General features: G+C 33.6%; 1 protein-coding gene across 2 annotated transcripts; it reads left to right on the top strand.

Annotated features, from left to right (window-relative positions):
- The first annotated feature begins 16,229 nt into the window (after positions 1 to 16,229).
- On the top strand, positions 16,230 to 22,315 carry LOC137820279 (filament-like plant protein 4). 2 transcript variants are annotated; one of them, XM_068624264.1, is made up of 6 exons: positions 16,230 to 16,752; positions 17,828 to 17,932; positions 18,348 to 18,564; positions 18,666 to 21,090; positions 21,288 to 21,330; positions 21,531 to 22,315. In XM_068624264.1, the coding sequence occupies exons 2-6, from the start codon at positions 17,834 to 17,836 to the stop codon at positions 21,987 to 21,989; spliced, it is 3,243 nt and encodes a 1,080-aa protein (XP_068480365.1). In that variant the 5' UTR covers positions 16,230 to 16,752; positions 17,828 to 17,833; the 3' UTR covers positions 21,990 to 22,315. The 2 variants fall into 2 exon arrangements, with proteins under 2 accessions (XP_068480365.1, XP_068480364.1); XM_068624263.1 differs by having other exon boundaries at positions 16,274 to 17,564.
- The last annotated feature ends 905 nt before the right edge of the window (positions 22,316 to 23,220 follow it).

The raw sequence follows: 23,220 nt of genomic DNA on the forward strand, positions 1-23,220 counted from the left end.
GAAAGGTAAGGTAAATGAATTATGATGCCATATTAAAAAAAAATAATTATCAAATTATACATAATTATTATATGTAATATTGTACTTAATTATATGTAATTAATTTAGTAATAATAAAATTTTATAATTAATGGATGTTAATCTTTATATATATTTTTTATACATGAAATAATTTAATAATAATAGAATTTTATTATTAGTCTATCCTAATCTCCTACGGTTATATATTAAAGAATAAAAACATTTTATTTCTTCCTTCTATCTTCAAACGTATAATTTTCTTACTTGCAAAACATCTCTAAGAATAATTATTCTTATTTTGGAATCTCGTTATTGTTTTTTCATTTTTTTGTTCTCACTGAGAGAATAAGAAAGAAGGTGGAGCAAAACTATACCTTTCTTAAATTTCCTTCCTTAACCCTGTTTAACTCAATGTTGCTAACAAAGAAATTATTGTCTACTTAAGAAAAAAAAACTCTTCATTTTTTTTTCGTAATTTGCTAACACCAGTCATCTTTAATTTTTACCTTTTTATTACTTTTTTATGCTCATATAAATTTCTTCCTATTTTCTTCTCTCTTTCAAATCAAACGAAATGTTAAAGGTTTTACCACCACTGGAAAAATATTTAAAGTACATAAAATAACAATAAAATGTGATAATGAAATTTGTGTAAAAGTTATAGCTAAAGTAACTTTTGATTCCATTCTTGCAGGTCTTGAAATTGCAACCTGGAAAGCCCAACGTGGTCCCATTCTTTTGATACCCATATTTGAAGGAATAATTTAAAATTTTCTAAAAAGAAATCCTGTGAGTCTTTTTTTTTAATTAAAAAAGGGTTAAGTTTTTTTTTTTTTTTTACAATTATGAAATACTCGATACATTTACTTTTCATCCAAGTATTTTTAATGAAGTATTATGACAGTAAAAGAGAATATAATGAAAAAGCATGAGAAGTGGGTAAGTGGGGACAACATTTATTTTTTAAGCTTATTCTGAAGTGAAGTTTGAACTTTAGTCATTGGATCCCATATAGTTTCTCTCACCACTCTCTGCTCTTTTGCTTTTGCCATCAGTAAGGAATTAATGGCTGAGAAACCTAGCTTAGCTAAAGCTTCTTCATTCAGACCTTGTAGTTCTAGCTGCTAACAATGCGTCTACCATGTCAACTTAATTTTTCTTCACCACTATTTTCTCATTTTTTTTCTTTTTTTTTAATGCTAAATCTTCATATTGATATGACATAAATAGGTCAAAATAGTACTCTATCTTTAAATTGGTGCGATAATAGAGATGAATATTTATATATACTCGTTTGTATCTTATATTTATTTTCGTTAGTAAATTTTTTTTTATTAAAATACTTTTAGTGTCTTAGATAATTTAATTTTTTTATTTTTATTATTATTTTAGTTTTTATTCATTTCATATAAAAACTATTTTTTATTAGAATATTTTTACTATTAATTTTTTTTATAAAAAATTTTCATGTTAGACATCACTATACTACTTGACATCTGAGCTAGGCTGACACCTCAAGTAATAAAAATCATTTGACACATGAAAAAAAAATTATTAAAAAAAAGAAAATACAAAAATATGGAAGGATTAGACCAAAACCCATATGTTAACAAAAAACGATACATAGGTAAACTATACCCATTAATAAAGAATTCTAAGGACAGACTAGATGGAAGCCTATTATACATATGAAATAATTCTCTATGAATAAATCCTAAATTAGCTAACTTATCAGCATAAACAATCCCTTCACGAAAAATATGAGTAACCCTAAACCTGATATTTCCACAGTAATTAAGACAAGTATTACATCGATTACGAAGCATCCAAGAAACATTTGTCCTAGTAGTAAAAACAGAGTCACGTATTTTTATTATTGATGTCAAGATATTTGATCTTTCTATTATAACCTCAATTACATTGTTTTTGTTTGTTTGTGAGGTTTGGTTAGAATGAATATCGCATATAAAAAGAATAACGTAAACATCAATTTTGTAAAATTAAATTGTTTTGAGGACACATATTTTGATAGTTTATTTTTATTATATTTGATAATTTAATTTAGTTTTTAATATTTTTATTTATTATTTGTTACGTATAAATGATTTCACACGTTAATATCTTAATTAAGGTTTCAAGTTCCATTTTCAACTTTGATACTTTAAGTTGTCATCAACCTCTGAAGTGATGTATATTTTTTCTGGTTTGGACCGATCAACTATTTTTCTTAACTATTTCTGATTTGATGTTGACCATGTATTACCTAGCCCACACCCAAATTCAACATCTCCCTTCAGAAAAGTCTACGCAATGTTTCATGATATAGACTCGGGAATCATAAATGGAAAATGCTGAAGAAGAAAAAAAAATCATAGATGGTATTAGATTAGGATAATGTATTCACGTAATAATGTTGTATTTTGAATTTATGGTATACATTATATATCTACTACTTCTACATTTATTAACATTTTTAAGTTGTAAGAGAATCATAAATATATATTGTATACTTTTTGCATCATATTTATTTTTCATATAGGACCATGTATTAGTTGCATCATTAGGATGTGTTGATATGATAAATAAATTTAGTAACATTCCTATTTGTACGGACTCAAAGTTAGATTCATTATAATCTATTTATCTACAAAATGAGTCACTAAAAATTACTCAGCCAAATTTCATTAACTTTATCATGTAGTTAATGATGAGACTCAAGATAACTCAACAAATATAAGAGAGACAAGGAAAAATCTGATTTAAGTGGAGAAAATTAAGTTAAAAATAAATACCTTTGAAAATGATTACTTAAATATTAAATGAAGTTAACTTTTCTTCCACTGAAAATTAAAATGACAATTGTTTTTAGCTGAAGTGGAAAAACTTCAAATACACCCTCGTCAAGAGATTTTCTAGTGATGGTTCTAAAGATTTAAAGAACTGTTCAAGCCTTTAGTTACTTAATAAAATTGGATTATTGACTTGCTCAATATTACATTTCTTTTATTTTGTTTGATGTATTGTATTTTTATACACTAAAGGACGTATAATCTCGTGCAAGAAATAGGTACAAAAATCAGTATATATATATATATATATATAATACTCATGTTAATATAAAATATAAGTAACTCTTAAGCAACATTCCATAAACTAAAATAATGATAATTTATTAACTCTAAAGACTAAGAATATATTTTATAGATGTAGAAATTAAATTAATTAATGTTCTTTTTATAAATGAAATTTAACTTATAGCTAAAACCTTTAATTAGATATTAATTTAAAAATTGTTTATTAATAATAAAAATTATTTAAACATCAATATTTTTTTAGTCTTCATAATATTATTTAATTTATTAATATAGCAATAAATGATTTTTTTTGTCTTGAATAATGTTTCGTTAAAAAAAAAGTTATGACGATTCGTTGAATAATGTTGTAATTTTATACGTTATTGGTGCACAATAATTATTGTATTTTTTATCTACAAAATGTAAACTTGATATCTTACTTATCACTGAGACCAGAAATATGTTCTTACATTTATTATATGTTAATAAGCATGCATGTAAAATATTTTACACAGTTATTTAATTATAAACCATTATATATGTGATATAATAATGAGTTATATACGTAAAATTTTATTAAATAATTTATTATGTTATATTTTTCTAAAGTATTGTGTACTATAAAAAAACTAGTTTATTGATATAATATTTTTAAAAAATTATATTAATAATATGAGAGAAATCCGATTTAGTTTAGAAATAAGTATCCAACATATTATATATATATATATATATATTCAATAAATAAGTATTCATGAATATATTATTTTATAGTCGACATTCGTCTATATTTAAAAGTACAACATTTATTAAATTAATTCATTAATGAAATACTAACTAATGTTTAAATTGTAAAAAAATCTTTAAATAAAACTTGTAATCAATAATTTGATTAATAAAAGATAATGGTTATAAAAATTAAAATCAAATGACTTGGAATCTGTTTTTTCCTATAGTTTGAATATGGGTCATACCATCTTGATAAGTCAAATAGTAAAATTGAGTTTATCCAATTTAACAAAATTTTCTATGGATATTATTTTTATTTACTATATTCTTTCATTAGTTGTTCTGAACTAAATTAATTCCCTTTTTTTTCTTTGTTAAAACTATATTATTTTTCAAAAAGCAAAAAAAAAAAAAATGTTAAACTAAACAGTTTTTTTTTCTTTTGTGAAATGAGTGTTTATAGGACTATTTCGATAATTAAAGATCTCACTTATTTAGTGAGTAATTTGTCTAAAAGTTGTATTCAAAATGATATGTTTGATTTTAATGTGCTTAAATTTTTTTATATTAATACTCTTAGTGGTCAAATTTTATCTCCTCTTTCTGTTTGATGAGAGTTTTCTTCTCCAAGTTGGGTTAAAATAAACATTGATGGTGCTGCTATGAGTTCTCATTGTCTTGTTACTTGTGGTGGTATTTTCCATGTGAGTATAGGAGAATTTATTGGTGATTTCTCTAATTTTCTTAATGTTCAGATTGTTTTGGTTGTTGAGTTTTATAGAGTTATACATACTATTGAACAAGCTCAATGATGGGTCTTACTAGTTTATGCCTTGAATGCGATTCTGTATTGGTTTGTGCTGCATTTAATGTTAGGACTAATGTTCCTTGGATTCTTTGTAATAGGTGAAATACTTGTCTTAACTATTGTGGGAAAATCAGGTTTAGTTTTTTTTTTTTTTTTATATTTTTCGTTAAGGAAATGCATGTGTTGATAAACTTGTTAACTTAGGTTTTATTCATAGAGAGTATTTTCCTTGGTATAATAGGCTTCCATCTAGTATTTTCTTAGAGTTCTTTATTAATATGTATATATTACCTATGTACCGTTTTTGTTAAAATATGTGTTTCGGTCTACTTTCCCATATTTTCTTGTATTTCCTTTTTTTTAATAATATAATTTTCATGTATTTCCTAACTTAGATGTCAAGTTTCATAGTGATGCTTAACATGAAAACTTTTATCTTTTGTGAGAATGAAGTTTAGAGTTTAAGGTTTAGGATTTAGAGTTTTATTTTTTTTTATAAATTAAATAAGAATATGGCTATTTACCATAGCCGCATTTATAAATGACATTTAAGAATATGGCTAAATAGTCGCCTTCTTATCTCTTGTATTTATAACTACGTGTACAATAAATGTAGCTATAAAGTCGCCGTTTTAAATAAAAATAGCCGTTGTATTTTAATATTTTTGCACAAATGTAACTTGTTTGTGTTAAATTAATTAGTCTAATTATTTTTAAACTATTATTTTTTAGTATGTAAATATGATGATTTTGGTATTTCTATTATTTGTTTTCCATTATTTTTTTAAGTGGCAAAAGTTTGCATTTGAATATTTCACATAGTTCTTACTATATAACATCCCCTAAAAAAACATACAATATTTATCATCTCATAAACATATTTTCCCTTTTTGGAACTATCTCCTACACAAATCATCATTGAAGTGAGTTAACTATTTATTAAAATTTATAATATAATTAATATTGAATCACGATAACTTAAATCTATTTAATATTATTTATTATATAACAAAAGATATACAATAGTCTATTTTGGAGAGATTAATACTAAATTCAGATTCATATAATAATATTTATTAAGATATTTGATAGATATAACAAGTTTAATTAATTTCTTTTACTCTTAGGTCACTAGAAAAAAATAATCACAAAGTTGAACATCTATAAACTCTCATATAATTTAAGGAAATGACATAACATTAGTAAAAATGATAAATAATTTTAAATAATATTTTTTTAATTGATTTAACATATAAAGTCATAAAATATGAAAATAAAAGAAAATTATTTTAAAACAAATTCTAATATATTAAAAATATTTTTTACTGTGTTATTTACTAATGGAACTTATTTAGTGGAAATACGCGTAACAGGTTAAAATAATGGTAAAAAAAGGATTTGCGAATGAAAAAGAAAGAAAAAAGCACCCATTTAGACACACTCCAGTTTAAAAACATTGATTAAACTAAAAACGATTTTTGTAAGTGTTATCAGATTTACTCCTTGATTATATTAAAGTTTTATCAGTGCGGAAAAAAAATAGTCACTTCAAAAAAACCATGATATTTAAAGGTGATATGAAGTTTGGACACTCCTCTTAAATGATATGTCGTATCAGACACATATGACACTTGTAGGATACATATCCGTGAAGTGTCCAAAAAGTATTTGTTAGATTTCAGAGAATTATAGTACGGTTCTAACACAATTTAAAAAAAAAAAAATACATTAAATTTTTAAAAATTCAAATTTTATTGTATAAATTATTATTATGATTATAAAAATAAGAAATAAATACTGATGAACCCATCATAAAAAACATTTTTCTACTAAAAAAAATCTGAAACATACTTGTGCACATAAATATTTATTATCAATTTATATAATTTATAATTATATAATATTTATATCCATATTTCCGTTTCTTACATTTTAAAATTTTTACATGTTTATGTTTTTGTGTTTGTATCCGTGTTATCAGTGTCTCTGTGCTACATAGTGGGAGATGAACAAATTCTCTGAAATAAACTTTATCAGTTTCGTACTTATGCTAGCTTTTTTCAACAATCTAGAAAAACAAAACGAACTTTTGTAGTGGGTTTATCATTTATGTTGCTTAGCTTTATAAATTTCGAAAACTAAGGTCGACATAACTTTATACCACTATTATAGCTAGTCAGAGGAAGATTATCTTTCAGCTTACTCAACCAAAAAAGGTCCAAAGAAACAAGAGAATTAAGCTTTAAGGCAGATAAGTGTTCGTCAAATAATTATATCGAACTAAAAAAACAAGAGTTTAGAAGACTAAAAATACTATTCTCCTCAACAATGGTTATTGTAATTTTACGAGCAGCTTCATGGAATTATAGATTGACGGCAATACCATTTGCTAGTTATGGTTGACAGCAATTTATTCCATAGAGTTCATTGATTATATGGTTGACCTTAGTTTTCGAAATTTATAAAGCTAAGCAACATAAATGATAAACCCACTACTAGATATGTTTTTTTTTTTACATTATTTAAAAAAAAATCTTACTTTTCAGCCAATTTTCGAATTCTTCCACACAATTGAACACAACTATTTAAACGTTTACTATAATTTATACACACTTTTCAGCCAATTGAATTAAACATTATTATATCGTTTCTTTGCTTTGAAAAAGGGTAATAGCAGTATGATTATATTAGCAAGAGATGTGAAATATTATTCTTTTCACTATATCGGCAATAAAAGAAATCAAACTATGCAATATCACATGCAAAAGTTATCGGCATTACATGGCTGCATGAGGAAGGCAAGAACATTTTTTTTACATAATAAAATAATTGTGTTTTAATAAGAATTACAGTGGATTTTCTAGTAATTCAACAAACTCAAACTCTAGTTATAATAGATTATAAATACTCTAATATCATATTAAAATAAATTTTAAAATAAATTTAATTTTATAAACTGATTTATAATATAAGATCTGTTCTATCTAAGAGATCTTAGTCTAGAGCGTCAAGTTTAATTAAAAAAAATGGTTTCTAGTTTTTATTATCCGTATTTTTTTACTTGCCTTTCTTCCTTCTTATACTCATTTTCTTGGCTTCGGTCTTTCTCTTCGTTCCTCCTTCATTATTACCTATCCTGGGTATCCAATTAATTAACTTCATTAACGTCTTACTTTCTTAAAAAGTCATAAAAGGAGATCTTCGTCATTAACATCGTAGATCGATCACCGAACCGTTTTGCCTAATTAGCGGGATCAACCTATAACCTCACAACCCCTCAGTCTCAGGCTTAAGCCAATGAGGCTAACAAGGCCTAAGTACCGGATCGATCCATAACCTCACAACCCCTCAGCCTCAGACATAAGCCAATGAGACTAATAAGGCCCAAGTACCGGATCAACCCATAACCTCACAGCCCCTCAGCCTCAGACATAAGCCAATAAGGCTAACAAGGCCTAACAACGGGATCAGATTACAAACTCGCTAAAAAACGGACCACCAACACTCGTGACCTCCTGACTCCCATCCACACACACTTGGTTCTCGAAGTTGTCGTTGACGTTGATATCCGCACCGCATGATTACCCTTGCCACACGTCTCATCCGACATTAAATGCTTTAGTCGTCTCCACGTGTCCACCTGTCATTAGTCGAAATTAAATCAGTTACTGTTAAGCATCTTTTCGTCTTCATGCGAAGCTTCATTCTCCACTTTACCCTTCATTCATTTGATGTTCCACTATCACTTGTTTCATCACCACCTCAATACTCTCCATCTCTTCTTCTGCTATTCCACCTTCCTTTGCCTCGCACTTCAAGTTTCCAGGTACGCATTATTCTTCTTGCCCTTTCTCTAGTTTATTTATCTATTACACACCCTACGCGCGTTTGTACCTGTATCGTGTTGTCTTCCCTTGTATCGTTACCATTTCCACTGTTCTCGTCTACTCATCCCTTGCACCATGGATTATATTGATGTTTATCCTTGGGCTAAGCGTGATGTACTTCGTGAAACCTCTGTCTTCACCTCCGTTAAAAGAGTCGAGAGCTTCCTCCATGCCCAAGCTTTAAGTTATTTTGGTGTGGAAGCCACCATAGCTGTCGTTCCTTGTGACCCCAATGAGCCAGTTTGTAGGGATTGCCAAAATGGAGAACCGTTCTGTTTTTTCTACGAAACCTTTTTTACAAAGCTGGGTGTACGCCTTTCGTTAACTTCCTTTGAAAAGGAAATCCTGAACGCTCTGAACGTTGCCCCTGCACAACTTCATCCTAATAGCTGAGCATTCGTTCGTGCCTTTCAAACTCTCTGTATCCATTTTGATGTCACTCCTACAATAATATTTTCTTCTTTTTCTTTGAGTACAAAGCCTCCAAACGTTCATCTTGGGCCTCCCTCAATAGCGTTCCCGGTCGAGGTTTGTTAACACTTTTTCAATCTTCGTACAAATATTTCAAAGGAAAATTCCTTAAAATACGATCTACCGAGCTCCTTAAAGGTTTTCCACTATATTGTCATCCTGTCCCCGATGTCAATCTTCTTGTTCTTCTGAAGATTTAAATAGTATTGAACTAGATGATTGCAAAAAACTTGACAATCTGGGCACAATATTCGAAACTCCCTAAGGCTTGAGTCCGACCTTCTGATATTAAAGTTTACATCGATACCGATTCTTTTCATTACACTTCCTCTTTATCTTTCTTGAGTTGTTCCTAACCTCGTTGTTATGCAGAGAACACCATGTCTTTGAGCAGAGCTGAGATGACCCGCCGAATAAAGAACAAAAACAAAACTGCTACCATTATAATCGACTCAGAGAAACTGATCGTTCCAAACTCGACCAACTGATACTGGAACCAGAGCATTCGTCACACCAACACTCAACTTATAGAGGGAAAACCTACCAAAGTGGTGGCCATTCTCGAGTTACTCCCGAGCACTAAGCATCTCATCATGGACTGGATTTTTGAACCATTTGGATCACCTTCGTGAACATCGCCACTGAGCTTCCCTTGATGATTCCCAACGTAAAAAACTCCAAACTAACCTGATCGAGGCTTCCCAAAACCAAACCAATCTATAGGAAGCTCAACACATGATTGTTGATCTAGAAAGCCAAATTGCACAAGGCTAACAAACACAAAGACATTGTTACCCAGCTTCAACAATTACTTGTAAAGATACGTGAAAAACATGCTTCTTCCGAACACTTGCTTCAGAACAAAGTGCAAACCTTGGACACTGCTCTTGAGGCGGCTAAAGACGAGATTGCTCGAGGTTTTGTGGATGGATTTAGCGCCGTTGTAGAACAATTTTGTGCACTCTATCCTGCCCTGGATCAATCAGAGTTTGACCCTTTCAAGATCGTGGTAGACGAAAAGATAATTGAAGAGAATTAATTTTCTCCTATATTTTGACAAACTCTGGCCTTTTGCTTTGTAATTATGCAATCCCTCTGTTCTTGCTTGATAATTCATACATTCCGTGTTTATCGCTTCATTTGGTTGGTGCCTCATCCTAAATTTAAGCAACATTTAACTTAACTCGATAACCGAACGAAACCTCCCTGCCCGACATCTAACCAATCTTCTTTTCAAGATGACGAGGTCGACACCAGTGTGAGGTTTTTCTTCATGTTAGGTATAACCTACGTGGTTTTCATTGTTTTGGACCGTCCTTGTACTTAAATTTGACAAGGTCGACACCACAATGTGGTTTTTCTTCATGTTAGGTCGAAACCTACACGGTCTTCATTGTTTTGGACCATCCTTGTACTTAAATTTGACAAGGTCGGCACCACTGTGTGGTTTTTCTTCATGTTAGGTTGAAACCTACATGGTCTTCATTGTTTTGGACCATCCTTGTACTTAAATTTGACAAGGTCGGCACCACTGTGTGGTTTTTCTTCATGTTAGGTTGAAACCTACATGGTCTTCATTGTTTTGGACCATCCTTGTAATTAAATTTGACAAGGTTGGAACCACAATGTGATCTTTCTTCATGTTAGGTTGAAACCTACATGGTCTTCATTGCTTACCTGTTCAACAACTTATATCATGGAAAAATTGTACCCCATCCTTATTTTATTCCAAATCAATTCATACGAGACTAAAAAATATTCGAACACCCAAACCGAGTTACAAATGATCATAGTAAAGAAGCAAATTAAATTAACTGTGATAAAACGTAAATTTGCTACATTTCATGTCCTTGGGATCAGTCCTCCATCCAAAGCTTCTAGTTGATAAACACCTTTATCCAAGCACCTTTAATCGTTGATCTAACCGTCGTGTGATACGACCATACTATATCTGGTAATACTTCTGCCCACCTTGCCTTTGCTTTTCCCACATTTTTCTTTAAGCCTTGCAAGATTATCTTATTTACCACCTCCACCTGCCCGTTTGTATGTGGGTGTTCTACATAAGAGAAAATCTGGCGAATCCCCAGCTCTTAACACATATCATGAATCTTTCTACTCGCGAATTGCGTCCTGTTGTCCAACACTATCTCTCTTCGAACTCCAAACCTTCATATTATATATTTCCAAATAAACTTCAAAATCTTTTCAGCTATTATTGTAGTTACAGGCTCTACTTCCACCCACTTTGTAAAATATTCCACTGCCACTATAATAAATTTGAATTGTCTTTCTGAAATCGGGAAAGGACCAAGAATGTCTATTCCCCACCTAAAAGAAGGCCAAGGTGTCATCATTGAGTATAAGCACTTTGCTGGTGTATTAATTTGGTTGGCATTTCGTTGACACTTATCACACCTCTTTACATATAATAAATAATGCTCCCTCATGGTTGACCAATAAAACCTTGCTCTTACAATCTTAATTGAAAGAGCTCGCCCTCCGATGTGGCTTCCATGGATTCCTTCATGAACATTTTCCATTATACGCTCTGTTTGCGGGCTTTCCACACATTTCAACAAAGGTATAGAAAACCCTTTCCTAAATAATTTATTATGAATTAAGACGTACCTTGCTACATTCTTTCGCAAAATTAATGCCTCCCGAGGGTCCACTGGTTCCTCGCCGTTTTGAAACCAACGTATATTCATACTTGTCCACCCCCCATCCATTTGTACCTCCATTACTTCATCCACTGAGACACTTGGAAATTCCAAATTTTCCTGAATCACAAATCAGTGATTTCTCGGCTTCTTTGTGCTCGCTAATTTAGACAATAAACCTGCCCTAGCATTCTGATTTCTTGGGACATACATCAGCTTGAAATCCTTAAAAACTCCAGCTACCATGCGAACTTTTGCCAAATATTTTTCCAAATGTAGATCTTTTGCCTGAAAATTCTCTGCCACATGCTCAGTTACTAACTGTGAATCACTTCTCACTATCAGGTTCTTTACACCCATATCTCCTGCCAAACGCATTCCCGTTAATAACGCCTCATATTCTGTTTGATTATTAGTGGCTTTAAAAGCAAATTTGAACAATTGATCTACTAAAACCCTATCAGGTCCTTCTAAGATTACACATACTCCACTTCCCTTGATATTCGACGCCCGTCCACCGATAAAATCCATTTTCTTTTTCTCTCACTCTCCTGTTCTCCTTTCGAGGGTGTTAACTCTACTACGAAGTCTATTAATGCGTGAGTCCTAAAGGATCCCCTAGACTTAAAAATAATCCCATACTCTGACAACTCCACTGCCCATTTCATCATTCTTCCCGTTAAATCTAGCTTTTGCAAAACTTGTTTAACAGGTAAATCTATTTTAACAATAACTTGGAAATTTTGGAAATAATACCTCAATCTCCTAGCTGTAATGACGATTGCCAAAGTTGCTTTCTCTAGCTTCTAATATCCTGCCTCTCGCTCATGTCCACTTCTTACGTCAGAACGATGCTGACTGTCCTCTCCATTACCCACAAGTACAAGTGCACTAATACTCCTACTGTGGGATTAACAAGTATTGGTGGTGTAGCCAAATCCTCCTTCAATTGTTGAAATGCTTACTCACACTCCTCCGCCACTGAAAACGTGTATTCCCCTTCAAACACTGAAAGTATGGATAAGCTTTATCTCCCGCTTTTGGAATAAATCGGGAAAGTGAAGCTATTCTCCTAGCTAACTGTTGCACTTCCTTCACTGATGATGGGCTTCTCATATTCATAATGGCCATGCACTTATCTGGATTCATTTATATTCCTCTTTGATTCAACATAAAACTAAAAAAATTTCCCACTTTTACTCCAAAAACACACTTATCAGGATTTAACTTCAACTTATACTTATCCAACAGGTGAAATACTTCTCTCAACTCTTCTTCATGTGCTACCTCCCTCCTTGACTTCACCACCATATCATCTACTTAAGCTTCCACATTCCGTCCAATCATCCCCTTCAGAATTTGATCCATCAAATGTTGATACGTCGCTCCAACATTTTTTTAACCCAAATGGCATCCCCGTGTAACAATAGTTTGCTAACCCACCCATAAAGGCAATTTTTTCCTCATTCTCTGGGTGCATCCTTATTTGATTGTAACTAGAATAAGCATCCATAAATCTTAACAATTCACATCTTGCCACTCCATCCACCAATGAATCTATGGTCGATAACGAATACACATCTATTTGACATGCTTTATTTAGATTCGTAAAATCTGTACACATTCTCCATTTTCTATTATCTTTTTGCACCAACACCACATTGGACAACCATGATGGATATTAAATTTCCTTCACATGTCCTACACTTTTTAACTTCTCAACCTCCTGAACCACTACCTCCATTTTTTCCTCCCCTAGCTTCCTTCTTCACTGGACCACGAGTTTTATTTTGCTATTAGTGGCCAGTCTATGACATATGACATCAGGATTTATCCCTAGCATGTCAGCTACTCACCAGGAAAATGCATATGCATTTTCTTTTAAAAATTGAAGTATCTTCTTCTCCAACTTGGGCTCCAACTTACAACCTATCTTTATACTACACCCTACCCTTATTTTTACCATCTTTGCTTCCTCTTCTGGTTGGGGTCGCCCTTCTTCACAACATACCCTTGGATCTAACTCTACATATTCCCCTCCTCCTCATTCAATGTACATACATCGCCTCCTACCCTTCAAACTCGCCTCATAACACTTCCTAGCCTCTCTCCGATTTAGTCTAATAACTCCTACCTGCCCATTATCACAAGGGTATTTTATCTTCATATGTACTGATGATACTACTGCTCCTAACTTATTTATTGCTGAATGACCCAATAAAATGTTAAATGAAGAAAGGACATTTACTACCATGTACCTGAAATCAATTGTTTTCGTCGTATCGCCCTCACCGAACGCCATCTGAGTACTTAAATATCCCCTGACCTGTACCAGATCATCCGTAAATCCTACCAATATGCCATCAAATTGCTCCAACTTCTCAAAAGGAATGACCAAACTCACAAAGGCATCCCAAAATAAAATGCCAGCTGAACTGCCTTGATCCACCAACACCCTATGCACCTTTCGAATTTTCATTATTACAAAGATAACAATAGAGTCGTTGTCATGAGGAAAAACGTCCCTAGAATCTTCCTTTGTGAGCTTTAGTGACAACATTCTTTCTTGGTTGTCTTGAAGACACATCACTGCCCGTGCATATCTTTTACGATTAGCACTGGAAATACCTCCTCCTGAAAAACCTCCCGCTATGGTATGTAACTCTCCCATAGTGGCTTGTTCATGTCCCTCCCGTCTGCGCTATAAATAACTTCTTGGGGATTGAACCTCTAGTTTAGCCCCTAGCTCCACTTTCTCCCGATCTTCTTTGTCTATCGCCTTGAAGACTTTCAATAGTCGTTGTTGATGAATTCATCAATTTTCTTGGCCAAAGTCACACATCGCTCGGTATCATGCCCATATGCCTCATGAAAATGACACCATGCCCTTTGATGTGGTCCCATGATCCTATTTGTCTTGTCTGGAAACTGTAGCAATTTGGTAGTATTGACATCTTTCAAGATATCCTTCTGCGATATCTTCAACTTTGGGGGAGACCAATCATGATTATGCCGACCTTCCGCCCATTCTCCTTTCAACCCATCATTAGCACGAAAATCGCCATAGGGACCTATTGGTCACATATCCTCTTTCCGACTTGCCTTAAAATGGCCACCTCTGTTCTCGGCATGTCTCGTTCCTACCCTTATGCCTTCCTTATTCCTTTCTTCTTCTCTTTTTTTAATTTTAAATTCTCTCGCTTTAATGTGCGTAGCGACTCTTATTTTAATGGCAACCATGTCTTAGGGCCTTCTCTCAATCAACGAATCGCTAAACGATCCCGACCGTAAACTACTGAACCAATTCAGAGTTGTTCCCACCAAAGTGTTCGCAAACATCTTGCACCTAATTGCATCCGTCCCTCCACATCTATGTTTTTAAAATTTTTAAGTGAGTGCTCAGATCTTGCCTTCCTGTGGAAGTTCCCATTTTTGGAAAAATGTATCCCACTAGAATAAAATTTCCTCTGAAAATGGTTGGAAATCAGGTTCTTCCTCTTCTTCTCCTTGTTGATCTAGCATTTGTTGATTAATTTGTTGTTGATCTAGCATTTGTTGATTAATTTGTTGTTGAAGCTCCTCATTCCTTGCTCGAAACTGATCCCGATCTCGCAATGTTTGTTCCAACATCTCTCTGGATCGAGTACTTTCTCTTCTAAACTTCTCCTGAGCCCTTCCAATCTCCTCCGCCCGATCTTCATTATGTTTCCTCATGGTCTCCATAAGTTCTAACAACATTTGTGTTGTTTCCAGTAACACTCCATTGCTATCCTCTTCCGCTGTCGTTCTCCGAGTTGCCCTCATTGTGGTACAAGAAGATTTTACCTACCCCACGATAGGCGCCAAATGTTCTTCTATCCAAGAGATAAACCTCTTAATCTAGAGCATAAAGTTTAACTAGAAAGAGAGGTTTCTAGTCCTCATTGTCCGTGTTTCCCCACTGGTCTTCCTTCTTTCTCATACTCATTCTCCTGCCTTCGATCTTTCTCTCTATTCCTCGCTCATTATTACCTATCCCAGATATCAGTTAACTAGCTTTGTTAATGTAATTCTTTCTTAAAAAGTCATAAAAGAAGATCTTCGAACTATAACTTCACAATAGTTTTATATTATGAAGTATTTTTTTCTTTAATCGAAATGCAACATTGTTTTAAGAATTTGGTGAGTTATTTGTTTGTTTTGATGAGATGAGATGGGTGGATGTTGAGCTTTAAGGTGGACCTAAAGTTGAAGATGGTAGACATTATTTTGAAAGAAAATGAAGAGGTAAAAAATTGTGCATGTAATAAAGTTTTGTAGTGGAATCTTAGAGAAAGCAGGATAAGGAGAAGAATTTATGAATAGCATCCGAAGGACTTGACCTGATGCAATGGGAAGTGAGCAGTTCGAAAGGCTCAAACTGATCCATGGCTTAGCTACAGACCAAAAATTGTGAGCTGTAGAGTGTAGAATGCCAGTAAGTAACCGTGGTCCAAACTCCTTCCCAGCAATCAAACGCACTTGAACTACGTATAAATATTAAAAAACTAAATAAGACCTATTCCCTCTTAAATCATTTCCATTCACTCACTCACTTGGGAATCCAAAAGTAAAAGAAAACCAATGGCACCACTTTCCTTTGCCAAAATCGGATACAGCTCACAATTCAGATGCTTGCTTGCGTCTGACACAAACCATTCTAAGCATCCCAAAGGGTCAATTACGTCAAACCAATCTTCACTTTGCTTAAATAAAACACAGCTGTTTTCTCTTGCGCGTTAATCAAGATTGCACCACATCAATACACCACTATTTTTATTTAATACATTTATTCCAATTACCTCACCAAAATTTTAAATAAAATGGGTTTTGCGTCTCCTTCAACACCCTGCTTTTAACTTTCGAGAGACACAAACTGCACACCTTCTATTCCGAATATCTTACTTAGGAACATAGCAACCACCTCGCCGCCACCGCCGTCACCGCCGCCACTCTCTCCGTCTTCGATTCTAATCGAGTTCCTTATCCTTCACTTTTCACTTTTCACTTTTCAACCTCTTAGTAGCATTGTTGCTTCCACTGCTCCTCTCGCCTCACACTATCCTCGCTCCCATTTTTTTGTAAGTTTGTTTTATTCACATTTTCTTCGCTAGTTTATCATTCACGTTTCTTTCGCTCTCTGGCTTCCTGCTCGCAACATTTTCAGTGAAACTGCACAGTGCACTGCACGCTACGAATTATTATTTTTTTTAAAATTTTATTTTCATATATTTGGTCATGGAGGGAGAACTTTATCTTTTTCTTTTTCATTTTTTTTCTTTAAATTGTCGGTGAGATTCTGTTCGTGCGGTTCCAATTGTTGCTGTTTTTAGAAATGAGAAACATTTGGTGCATTCCTTAGCACATTGAATAATTTTGCCAAGATTAAATGCGGTGGTGCTAATCTGCGATACCTGATTTCGATTAATTGGGATCTAATTTGGGCGATAAAGACGGTTAGGCATAATAAACAATCATTACGAAAGCTCACTTTTATCTTTTGAAGAATAAAAATGAAAATGGCCACTAACTTGCTTTACTCTCAAGTTTGAGCAGTGAGTGGAGTGCAGTGGAGAGAAAAGAATATTATGTGGCTTTTGATAGTTATGGTACACGGTTATAGCATGCGCACACCTCCACATTAGCCAAGTGCGGTGGTTGGTTTGGTTAGATCTCGGAAATCGCCGTTACATAAATACCACTTCATTTCCATCACTCCCACTCCAGCACGCGCAGAAGCAGTACCATGCTGCTTCCATGCGTTTCACCAATTTAGTAATTTCGTTCTATCCACATCCAAAACCTTACTTCAATTCAATCTGTTTTTGCCACCCACAATTACATTTACATACGCACTGCGCTACTATGCATATCTATTAAGTTGCGTCCCGAGGTAGTTTTTTTTTTTTTTTTTTTCTTTTAATATTCGTTGCCTAAATAATTAAGATGTTTGGAATTTTGAAGGTGTAAAAATTGAACTCCTACTTGAAGATTCTTGTTTGGTTGGTTATTTTATTGTTGTCATTTGAATCTAATTATCGTGGACGGCGGTGGGATTGATTATGGAGTTTGCACCACAGTCTGTTTCTGTGTTAGTGTGACAATTTTGTGTGGTGAAACCTAATCAAAGTGTTTAATGTTGCGTGGCTTTTGTAGTTTGCGATGGATCGACGCTGGCCTTGGAAGAAAAAATCCTCGGAGAAGGCTGTGATTGAGAAAGCAGCTACTGCATTGGATTCCTCCGATGCTTCCAACAACCAGGTATATTTGTTTGTTGGCATTTTTCACACAAGAAATATGTGCGAAACTTTTGTGCCTTCGAAAATTTTCCCATCTTGAGTTTTATTTAGCAACTGAGTTCTGTTTTATTTTTTTGTCTGAGTCTGACTCTTTTAGCAATTTTTAATGTCTATAGTTTTGCCACTTTGTGGATGTTAGTCTCATTGTTGATAATTTAATTATTAATTTTGATTCCCACCTTCCGCAAGTTTCCCATTCTTAGCAGGCTGTTAAGCATGTATTCACTCTCTAGTGTGTATCTAGGAGTAGAACATGGATTTTCAACTTTATGTGACTAGTAACTCTTATCCTTTGTTTGATTGATTCAACAATGTGATTTTAGTTAATAGTTTTTTTTTGTCTTTTCTATTTTTTTTCCCGATTCACATGTGTACAGGATAACAAGAAACCAAACTACATCCAAATCTCTGCGGAATCCTACTCACATCTGTCTAGCGTGGAGGATCAAGTGAAGACATATGAGGAAAAAGTTCAGGAACTGGAGGATGAGTTCAAGGAAATTAATGAAAAGCTGTCCGCGGCAAACTCCGAGATAAATACCAAGGAAAGCATGGTAAAGCAGCATGCTAAAGTTGCTGAAGAAGCTGTATCAGGTAAAATGCTTAATGATTTTATCTACCATCTTATACATGCTAAAGTAGCTGTGTCAAGTAAAATAGATTCTCATCATTCTTAATGGTTTTAAACACTGCAGGCTGGGAAAAAGCTGAAGCTGAGGCTTTGGCATTGAAGAATCATCTAGAATCTGTCACTCTTTTAAAACTCACTGCCGAGGATCGTGCAACACATTTAGATGGCGCTCTTAAAGAGTGTATGCGACAAATACGAAACCTTAAGGAAGAACATGAGCTGAAAATACAGGACGTTGCTCTCTCAAAAACCAAGCAATTAGACCAGATTAAGGGGGAGCTCGAGGCGAAGATAGTGAATTTTGAACAGGAACTTCTTAGGTCTGCTGCTGAAAATGGGGCCCTGTCAAGGTCATTGCAGGAGCGCTCTAACATGCTAATCAAATTAAGTGAAGATAAGGCTCGTGCTGAGGCTGAAATTGAGCTTCTTAAGGGCAACATAGAAGCATGTGAAAGGGAAAATAATTCACTTAAATATGAGCTACATGTTGTTTCCAAAGAGCTTGAAATTCGCAATGAAGAAAAAAACATGAGTATGAGGTCTGCAGAAGCTGCTAACAAGCAGCAGATGGAGGGTGTAAAAAAAATTGCTAAGTTAGAGGCTGAGTGCCAAAGACTACGTGGTCTTGTAAGAAAAAAGTTACCTGGTCCTGCTGCACTTGCACAGATGAAACTAGAAGTTGAAAGCCTTGGCCGAGATTTTGGAGAGAGTCGATTAAGGAAGTCCCCTGTGAAGGCTGCTTCCCCTAATTTGTCTCCATTACCCGATTTCTCCCTGGACAATGTGCAGAAATTCCAGAAGGATAATGAATTTCTTACTGAGCGTTTATTGGCAATGGAAGAAGAAACAAAGATGCTGAAAGAAGCCTTGGCTAAACGTAACAGTGAGTTGCAGGCCTCAAGGAGTATGTGCGCTAAAACACTGAGCAAACTTCAAAGTTTGGAAGCACAACCTCAGACAAGTAACCAGCTGAAAGGATCTCCAAAATCCATCGTCCAGATAACTCACGAAAGCATTTATAATCAAAATGCAAGCAGTGCACCAAGCTTGGTCTCCATGTCTGAAGATGGAAATGACGATGCAGTAAGTTGTGCTGAATCTTGGTCTACAGCAATAGTTCCTGGGCTATCCCAATTTCCTAAAGAAAAGTGCACTGAGGAATCAAGCAAATCTGAAGTCTCTAATAAGTTGGAACTAATGGATGACTTTCTGGAGGTGGAGAAGTTGGCTCGTTTGTCAAATGATTCCATTGTAGACGCCACTGTTTCAGTTTCTTCAAACAATAAGACAACTGACATTGTGAATGGTGATGTATCCGAAGTCAGTATTGGCAACGAAGGTCTGTCTGAAAAAATTGGCAATTCGAATCCATTGTCAAATCAAGTTTCTTCTGATGCTTTGATGTCAGCACCTTATCCTCAATCTGATGCTAGTGGCTTGATATTAACAGAACTTAGATCAAGAATATTACTGGTTTTTGAGTCCTTAGCCAACGATGGTGACATAGGGAAGATTGTGGAAGATATTAAACATGTGCTTGAAGATTCGCATGACATTACTATCCGCCACTCGGTGGATGCCCATCCTTCTGATGCTACGTGTGATAGGAAGGATGATCCTGAAGATGCTGGCTTAAACCTTGAAAAGGACATCATTTCATCCCAGCAACCCAGAGAATATGTGCGTATAACTTCAGATTTGGAAGCTGCAATTTCTCAGATTCATGACTTTGTGCTGCTCCTTGGCAAGGAAGCAGTGACATTTCATGACATATCTTGTGATGGAAATGAAATGAGGCAAAAGATTGAGGAGTTCTCCATCACATTTGATAAAATATTAAACAACAATGCAAGTTTGCTACAGTTTGTTCTTGACCTGTCCTATGTTCTGGATAAAGCAAGTGAGTTCAGATTTAATGTTCTTTGCTACAAGGGCACAGAAGTTGAGAGTAACAGTTCTGATTGCATAGATAAGATTGCTTTGCCTGAAAATAAGTTAGTACAAGACAATTCATCCAGAGAAAGATATCAAACTGCCTGTTCCCATATTCATAGTTCGTGTTCTAATCCTGAGATTCCCGATGATGAAAATTTGGTCTCAGGCTATAGAGTGGATGCTGCATCACAAAAACTGTCAATGCAAGAGTTTGAAGAATTGAAACTAGAGAAAGAAAAAGTATTGACTGATCTGTCAAATTGTACTGAAACTCTTGAAATAACCAAGTCTCAGTTGCTAGAGACTGAACAACTTCTAGCCGAAGTTAAATCACAATTGGCTTCTGCTAAAAAATCAAATTCCTTGGCTGAGACGCAGCTAAAGTGTATGGCAGAATCGTACAATTCTCTTGAAACACGTGCCCAGGTCTTGGAAACTGAGATGAACCGTCTGCAAATTAAGATAGAATCTCTGGAGAATGAACTTCAAGATGAAAAGAAGGCTCATGAAGCTGCTTTGGCTCGGAGCAAGGTTCTAGAAGAGCAGTTACAAAGGTAAGGCGTCATCTAATATCTGGGGACAAGTACTGAAATCATGCATCGCAACCCTAATTACTTCCACACATTTTCAGCATTTGTGTTTATGTTTGATAAAAAATTGGAAAATGTTATGAAAAGCAGGGTGTCATATATCTAATTTGATGAAAATCTCTTGTGTGATTCAAATTCTGATTTATGTTACTGTCTGTCAGGATTGAGTACTCGGCAGCTGATGATGACATCAAGACTCCGCATGTAAGGCTTTGATTCCATTGTGGATATTAATTACCATGTTGAATTCTGTGTGTCATGTCGCAGAATATGTTAAAAGAAAATTAAGTTAGGAAAATATAGGCTCTCATGATAATTAAAAATTTCATAAAGTGTGCATCTTAAAACGTGTGATTTCCTTGGATAAGTTAAAAGTCTAAGATCCATTTCTATTGAAAATGCAGGATAGAGATTTGACAGCTGCTGCCGAGAAGCTAGCCGAGTGTCAGGAAACCATATTTCTTCTGGGCAAGCAGTTAAATGCTCTACGTCCACAAACTGAGTCAATTGATTCATCGTACAGTAAGACAAATCCAAAGGATGAAGGATTCACAGAAGATGAACCTGCCAACAATAGCCCAAAATTTCAAGAATTAGGTCAGATGGAAATGGACAATGCTACTTCTGCTTTTGTGCAAAGATTGAGTTCGGAGTCTCCCTTACAATTTCCCAACAGTTTATTTAGCCCTTCGGACAGTGAGTCCACCCTTCCAGCCAGATCCCCAGTACAGCATTCTAAATCAAAACCAAAACACAGGCCCACCAAGTCAGCCTCTTCTTCAGTTCCCTCTGCCACTACACCAGAAAAGCATGCACGGGGATTTAGTAGATTCTTTTCACCAAAAGGAAAGTCCGGTCATTAAGTTTTGCAGAGGGCTCTATGTGAATTCATAATGAGTAAGCCGCGTGGTGGTGACTTTTGCAAAGTACCAAGGTCCAAATCCTTCTTGTTTGACAGAATTGAGTTTTGGGGAGGTTTGTGTAATTAATTAAGGTGGGGATACCGTGAATGCCGGTGATTTTTGTATGTATGGGTTGTACCATAAGTTTTATTCCTTTGCTTTTCATTGTCTTACCCCCTTCTGTTCTGTAATTTAATTAGCAAAGGACAAAGGTTGACATAGTATCTGAACTTTTACAGGATATATTGTATTTCACAAATTTATCCATACCATAATTCTTTTAGAAAGCAAGACCCACTGGTTGTTTTTCTTTAGACTAACAATATTTCATAAATTTCAACTTAGATAATCAATTTTTAATTTTTATTATAAATGTAACGAAAAATAATTAATTTTAGCATTTGATTCATTAGGATTAAAACTTATATTCATTTTACTAGAATTTTATTATCTTGATGAAAAAGATATTAATTAAATTATAAGCATTTTATGTCTTTTTTGTATTTTAATAATAAAAATTTCCGAAATTAGACAAAAGATAAGTTTTAAACTAAAAACTAAAATAATTATACAAAATAATAAAGATTAATTGAAATAAAAGAGCAATAATTTGTAAATAATGCAAGTGAATTAGAAAAATATAGCAAATAAATGGAAATGAATTACATTAATTACATGAAAATAATTTCTGAAACTGTAAATAATGTGAATGATAAAATGATTTTAAAGTAAAAAAATGTATATATATATAAGTAATTGTAAGTAAAATAGTAATATACTTTTTTGTTTATAGACTTTGCATCAGAATGTTTTTATTTATAAAATTTTATCCACTGTGTTACTAATCACGACGTTCTTATTTTTTATATTATTTCATCTATGGATAGAATCTAAATATAAAAGTAGTTGTATATTGAACTATGTATTTGTTTTGAGGCAAATACTTTTTTCGTGATGATTTGTATACTATTTATGACCACCCTCAGAAGTGTAAAGAGGTGAAATTGGTTAAAATCATTTTAATATTTGTATTATTATATTATATAATTTTAACCAATTATATTTTTATACTACTGAAAAACTCATATATTACATAAAATCGATAATGTTATAATATAATTGGTTAAAATTATATAATATAATAATACAAATATTAAATAAACATATAACTGATTATTTATATACATAAATA

Source organism: Phaseolus vulgaris, chromosome 9, assembly GCF_000499845.2.
Source record: "Phaseolus vulgaris cultivar G19833 chromosome 9, P. vulgaris v2.0, whole genome shotgun sequence".
NCBI lineage: Eukaryota > Viridiplantae > Streptophyta > Magnoliopsida > Fabales > Fabaceae > Phaseolus > Phaseolus vulgaris.